The sequence below is a fragment of the Pinus tabuliformis genome, chromosome 3_1 (assembly GCF_031772625.1).
Source record: "Pinus tabuliformis cultivar Carrire ecotype Pingquan chromosome 3_1, CPIR1, whole genome shotgun sequence".
Classification (NCBI taxonomy): Eukaryota; Viridiplantae; Streptophyta; class Pinopsida; order Pinales; family Pinaceae; genus Pinus; species Pinus tabuliformis.
Window position 1 is genome coordinate 526,115,245 of NC_142301.1, and position 7,506 is coordinate 526,122,750.

The 7,506-nt window shown below is 33.4% G+C and overlaps 1 protein-coding gene across 1 annotated transcript; it reads left to right on the top strand.

Annotated features, from left to right (window-relative positions):
- The first annotated feature begins 550 nt into the window (after positions 1-550).
- LOC149188146 (putative LRR receptor-like serine/threonine-protein kinase At1g67720) lies at positions 551-7,109 on the top strand. The gene is made up of 15 exons (XM_089412944.1): positions 551-774; positions 916-1,453; positions 1,611-2,092; positions 2,216-2,342; positions 2,433-2,504; positions 4,381-4,449; positions 4,539-4,610; positions 4,707-4,778; positions 4,940-5,136; positions 5,289-5,497; positions 5,597-5,723; positions 5,815-5,883; positions 6,009-6,198; positions 6,344-6,476; positions 6,561-7,109. Exons 1-15 carry the CDS (start codon positions 696-698, stop codon positions 6,750-6,752), a joined length of 2,628 nt encoding a protein of 875 aa, XP_089269070.1. The 5' UTR covers positions 551-695; the 3' UTR covers positions 6,753-7,109.
- Positions 7,110-7,506: the final 397 nt, after the last annotated feature.

A 7,506-nucleotide genomic window follows, 5' to 3' on the forward strand; every position in this document is an offset into this window, starting at 1 on the left:
AAAGACAAAAAAATTATGATTTTCAAAGACTGAAATTCTTTTTTTTAATGTTTTATTACAATTGCGTGAGAATCATTCCGTAGTCGAAAAATAAGTTCTAAACATAATTATATAAAAATAAGTTTAAAGAGACTTTCTAAGATATTGATACTGATCACCCAAATCCGTGATGCGGGATGATGGATTGTTTAAATATTTTATTATAAAATAGTTAAGACCATGTTGTAATGAAAATTTTAATTTCAAAAAGATTAGCCGAATTTTAAATAAATGTCGTTTCAATCCATTCCCAATCTCCAACAAATACGTCATAATCCTTTATTACAATCATGACTTAATGAAAATAAATAAAAATAAAAAATATACAGACTTGCCGTTTCTAATACTATATTAATGACGTGTTTAGACGGCCCATTGGACTCGGTTCATTCATTGACCGCAAGATTGATGTTAATTTTATTTTCTAAAGCACTTGAAAAGTAGGGATGGTTGACTTACAAATTCAAGAGATTCCATTTTATAGTTCATCCACACGCACTTCACAAACAGATCATACAGAAGAATTGGAAGAGAGTTATTGGTGAGGAATATAGGATATGCTAATAACCGTTTGCAACTTCTAATGAGATAACCAGCATCCAGTTGCTTCCTATAACTACGCAACTGCGCAGCACTTTTTAATAATTGGAGGAGCCATGGCCAACGTCTGCTATTGGATACAGCAAGTGGGTGTGCTTTTGAGTTTATTCACTCTTATTACTGCCCAACAACCAGGTATTCAGAGTGTTCTCGTTTTGTCGACTCTTCTAGAATCGTCATTTGAGATATGGTTTAATAATGGTCATCAATCTTTTTTCCAATATTTCGCTCACAAGAAATTGTTCTTTTAATATTTATTCTCTGGCGGTTTGGTAGGATTTCTGAATATCAACTGTGGAGGAACAATGAATCACACTGCGGAAAACAATATGACATGGGTTACCGATGCTAGTTACATAGACGTCGGTGAGACAGCAGCCATAGGGAATCTCACTCGCCTCGGTTCTTCTTTGGATAGTCTACGCTACTTTCCGAAGCCTCTCAACAAGTCTTGCTATCACTTGCCTGTGCCATCCAACGTACCTTACCTCTTAAGACTCTGGTTTCTCATTGGAAATTACAGTGGGTACCAAAGTTTGCCAAGCTTTGCTTACTCTTTTGAGACAGCAGATATGTTGGCTATGGATAACATAACATTAACTTCATCAACGGGTGCAATTTATGATGAAAAAATCTTCGTCACTTCAGGCACAGTGATGTATGTCTGCTTGATCAGAACCTCCGACAGAGATGATCCCTTTATCAGTGGTATCGAGCTGAGGACCCTCCAAGACGGCATGTATCCACAGGCCAAGCCAGGAACAGGGCTACATGCACAAAATAGAATTGATGTTGGTGGAAATTCGACGGTTAGGTGAACATTTTGAACTTCAGATATTTATGTACGGAAATCTAAGCATCGTAATTAACGAGCTAGGAGTGTAGATAATAATTTTGTAATGAGAGGCAATTTTAATGCAAGTACTGGTATGCTTATTTCGATGAATAGTTTTGTATGGCTAATTATGCAGGTATCCACAGGACAAGTTCGACCGCACTTGGACACCAAATATTCATTTAGACTCTACTAATCCTAATTTCTATAAATCTGTAACTTCTGAAGTGAGCATCTCAACGAACAATACTGAAGACCTTCCCCCAACTGCTGTCATGCAAACGGCGTGGGTTGTAAACAGTTCGACCGGCGTAGATTTCAGTGATACAACGGTCCAAGGGAATCAATTACTACTGTTGTTGTATTTCGCAGAGGTCCAGATGCTGAACAAGTCGGAATACAGATCTTTTAACATCACGATAAATGGGGGAACGGTTTTTAAAACAATTACTCTCCCTCGAAACTATTCTGCCGTGGAGCAGATATTCGTATTCGTCTGCAACGGATCAAATGTTTTTTCACTCTCCAATCTCACTAAATCCCCTTATCCTCCTCTAATCAACGCTTATGAGTATTACGTTCTATTTTATACTCAACAGCCGACATATTCACCAGATAGTAAGTGCCCCGACTAAGCTTCTCTTACTTAATTACCAGATGATTCAGTGACTGACAGAGTAGAATTTGATTACTTAATTACCAGATGATTCAGTGACTGACAGAGTAGTTCTCAAACTGCAGCTCAAGCTCTTGAGGCTATCAAAAGGAGTTTTAACATAAAAGATTGGGTCTCCGATCCTTGCTATGCCATCCCTTGGAAAGGGATCGGCTGTGATAACAGCTCTTCTGCCATAAGGATCTCGGAAATGTAAGTTCTATCTTTCTGTTTATTTACAGCTGAAACCATAAAACTGAGGAGACTTATAGTAAAGGCTCATGCCAATTTTTTCATTGACAGTGATTTGTCGGGAGGGAATCTTACAGGATCACTTCCCAAAGAAATCCAACAGTTGACAGCATTGGTTAAAGTGTAAGTTTAATTCGATCATTATTATCGTTAGACTCAATTTGCTTTTCGTGTAAACCACCTCAACTTAATTTCAATATGCTTTTATTGTGTAACCCGTCTGAACTTGTTTTTATGGTAGATTTAAGGTTCATCTTATGTTAAGCCATAAAATCATGTCACCAAATTCGACCCTGGAATAATAGAAGCCTGCATAAAACTATCGTAACCACTGATAATAATAATAAATTTCTTTTTAAATTTCTTTTGATAGGTGAGAAATGATTCTTATTTATGTATAGAATTTTTATATTCAATTTTTATAAATGATAAATTCAAGTTATTTCAGATATATTATTATTGTGTTGAGATATGTATTTTATAATGTATTATTTTGTTGAGAGATGAATTTTATAGTGTAATGTCAGCTAGGTATATATTTTTTTGTGATTAAATATTAGATGATAAATATTTTTTTAAATAAAATGAATTTTATTTTTTATTTTTTTTGCTATAATAAAAAACAAAAATGAATATAAGTGTTTGGTTAGTTTTAATTAAAGATATTATAAATATCAAAATCCCATTTTCATCGTACTCGTTAGCATTATTATTTAGTTAGTACTTAGTTAGTTGTTGATCTTACAACCTAGAATGAAAGTAATAATATATTTTATATATTATATGATATGAAAGAGATAATATATGTCCATGTCTATGAGAGATAACATAATTTTATATCAACTTTAGAAAAAGATAAAGAAATATTTTCACTTTTGAGATATAAACATGATGTATAATTCTTCTATTTTTTAAAAGCATTTCAATGCTAAACTTAACAAAAAATAACTATATGAATATTTATGTTAAGTAATTTATTTCAATATCAACTTCATATGTATGTAGAGAGACATTTAGGAAATAACCTTCAAAACAAAGTTATACAAATGAAAATAAGAAAATTCAATTGCTTCCTAATAAGATTAATAAGAAAGAGATGTGTAATATTTCACTTTCAACTATGCATATATTATATATGGGTTAAAAAAGAAATGTATTATACAAAAAAAATTGAAAAGAAAATTCTTCTATTTAGAATATTTTAAATAGTGTCATTCTTCTACATTTTTGTATTATATTTTTTAGTTAATTTTGGTTGAAATAGACAAAATTAGTTTTTTTTGTATTTGCAAGTTTTAGCTATGTGGTTTGTACATAGCTAAAAGAATTTCAAAACTTTGAAATCCATATATATATTTAAAAATGTAATTTAAAATACCAAAAATTGCACATGATATGTTGATAGATAAAAAAAATAAAACTAATCAACCATATTCATTAAACCTAAATTAAAAAAAAAAAAAACAAAAACAAAAAACTCAAAACTCTCACAATATAATTTTTTTTAATATTAAAAGATTCGTTGACAAATTAAACACTTGCTAAATCCATTATTAAAATGCATCTTCCCTGCCTATTTTGGTGAGGAAAAAACTATCTAACCTAAAACTAAAAAGTGGAATGATTTAGAACACTTTCGAAAAACTATCCTCCTACGGAAAGTTCGTAGTGGACTTAAAACACCTCCCAATAGTTTCCTAGAATGGCACAAGGATATTAAAATACAGCAGACAATATTCACTTTCCTTTATAATCCGATAATCGATATATCACACGCCTTCCCATAAAATACATGCCAATACCGACGAGTTTGATAATTTGTAGTGAAAGTATTTTGCTTTCCATATTTTTTATACAGGAAGTTTTAGCGCTTGATAAGCACCCTCGTGGGGATATGAAAAGCATTAGCAGTTGATAAATCCTCTTTGATGGATATGAAAGAGCACAGTTTCTTTCTCAGTAAGTCTTTAGCATTAACCATTCATGTTGAAATGGGCAGGTCACTCAACAATAATAATTTGACGGGACCATTGCCTGATCTTTCCAATTTGACCCTGTTGCAAACACTGTAAGTTTCCTTTACACGAATAAATAATCGACCTTTATTCTTAAACATATATATGCATTTTGAATATACAAAAGTTTATTTTGTTACAGCTATTTACAAAACAACAACCTGAACGGTACTGTTCCGGAGTGGCTATCTCGCCTCCAAAACCTTCAAGAGTTGTACGTCTCCCAATTTCCTTGTTTATTATGTATTTCTTTTAAGTTGATGTTCAAAGTGAAAGGAAAATAATTATGTTTTTTAATCGATTATCACAGGAACATAGAGAACAATAATTTCAGCGGTGTAATCCCCGCGCAACTTCTCCACAATTGTTCGTTGAAATTCAAGTAATCCTATCTTATTTTATATTCTTTATGTTTTAACACAAGTAACATTTTAAGATTTTGAAGATGAGAAATTTCTCTAGTAATTTTACAATACATGACAAGTTCAAATTTAGCTTACTGCAAAACGTTTATGGAAAATTTCCTTCTTTGGTATGTTGCAGTTACTCTGGAAACCCATACCTCCGTATGGATAAGAGTGAGTGTTTTGCACATAATTCAAACAAGAATAAATTGAAGGTTATTGTCGGAACAACGTTAAGCGGAATTCTGATCATCGCTTTAGCGTTAATGGCGGGTATCGCGGTCTATCGCAATAAATGCAGGACGAAAAAACAGGGTGCTTCCAAAGGAACCAATGGTAGTCTTTCCTGTACCGATTTTACTAAACGCTATAATATTACAAACGCTAAGATATGATATGCATAGTGGGAGTGTGCCCTCTAACCGAAATTATCTTATGCATTGTACTTTGACAAATTTCTAACTTTCCCTTCCCTGAATGGGTTGAAGAGTACTCAATGATCATGGTTCCAAATACAACAAATTCGCGTGCGTTCACCCTAGATGAGATTGTGGTTGCCACGCAAGACTATATTCAGAAGATTGGTCAAGGGGGCTTTGGGTCTGTGTTCCTCGGTAAGTTGCCCGAAGGAAATCTTATAGCGGTAAAAGTGCTCTCACTGTTTTCCAAACAAGGGATTCACGAATTTTTGAATGAGGTAAATTCTAGATATTACCTTCTAATATGGTTTATACTGTTGAATCTCATAATGCAAGTTTTGGCTGCACTCTAAGTAATATGTGTGTCTCCTGAACAGGTTGATCTTCTTTCTAAAATCAATCATAGGAACTTGGTATCATTATTGGGATACTGTAACGAAACCAGAGAAGTTATGCTGGTCTACGACTACATGTCTGAAGGGTCACTAAAAGATCACCTTTATGGTAAATTATATTGCTAGAAGGTATGCGTTGTTTCAATCGATAGAATACCTAAAATAACCGACATGTATTTGCTTTTTACTTTCTTTTCCAGGCCGCAGAGCAGAAGAATCCGAACTAAGTTGGAAAACCAGGCTCAAAATAGTATTAGATGCTGTTCAGGGTAACTCTTTCTCTACATTACTGCTATGTACAACAATTTCTTGAAATCTAAAGCTCTGGTTGTTTTCAATAATAGTTACACGAAAATATTATGGGTAATGACATTTGTGCGATTTGTATTTGAAGGACTTGAATATCTGCACGTGGGTTGCACGCCAAAGATAATTCACAGGGACGTCAAAACCGCAAACATACTTTTAGACAGCAATATGAACGGAAAACTGGCCGATTTTGGTCTTTCAAGGATGACTATCGATGGGGAGGCTACTCATGTTACCACTGCTGTGAAAGGAACGGCAGGATACCTGGATCCAGAGTATACTGCACATTTATAACTTGCCCTCACTCAGCTTAATGAATTTCAGTTAAATAAGAGCATAGCACTGTCGTTAATTTTTTTTTTTTTTTTTTTAAATAACGGTAATCACTTAGCCAAGTTTTTGTGGGGCACGATTTCGCAGGTATTACAGCACTCAAATGTTGACGGATAAGAGTGATGTGTATAGCTTTGGAGTAGTCTTGCTGGAGATCATATGCGGTAGGGCACCCATTGATGTAAAACTACCGGCAGATGAAGTAAACATCATTCGTTGGGTAAGGAATCATATCATTAGTCGTCTGAAATATCAATCAAATTATCTTATGTGACATTAGAGTCTAACAATAAGTTTATCACAGGTGACATTGTATGTAGCCGACATGGATGAAAATGGTGGGAGAATAGCCGAAATTATAGACAAGAGATTGGAGGGTAGTTACGATCTGAAATCCATCATTCGCGTTGCGAAAGTAGCGATGAGATGTGTTGAGGCTAAACCGGCTTTAAGGCCGAGCGTGAGTGAAGTAGTGAGAGAGCTCAAAAAGGTATGAAAATTGAGGAGAAAGCTTCTGTCTCGTTTTCAGAGGACATTGGTATCGACAGTGACGAGCGGTTGGTCACCCCGCTCTATTTATCAATGGATCGGATGGAACGCAGAGGAATGGAGTGGAGCGATAACAGCTCCAACATTCCAAAAGTGGGGAGATAAGCTTGCACGTTGTGGAGATGGATTGAATGGAAGTTGGCGATCAAGCCTATTGGTCGATACGAAGACTCAATTTACATGCTGTCAATACGTTTTGTGGTTTTATTTGTCATTTTTCTTAAAAAGTTGTACTCCATGTATCTTTTATTAACCTTGCCACAGTCGAGAATGTTTAGCCAAATTTCTTAAAAGAAAATTATGTAATGATTTTTTTCAGTGGGTAATGTTTTAGCGAAATATCTTAAATTTTTATGTAATTTTTTTCAAATTTTTAGTTGAATGGAGAATCTTATTTGATCTGTTTTTTCATACTCTTTGAAAATAAAGAATATAAATATAAATTATGTTTTAAATAGAAAAATAATGTTGGTTATAATTAAAAAAATAAATATGCTGTAAAGTAAATAAAAGTGAAAAATATGTAAATCTAATGTTTTTATAATTTTCTAAAATATTTTAACAAAAAATTGAAATAAACTATTTGAAGATCTATGTTAACTAATTTATATCGATATAAACTTCATATATATCTATGTCCAGGAAAAAAAAAACTAAGTTTTTAACAATTTTATTTGGTCATATATACTATATTTAAAATT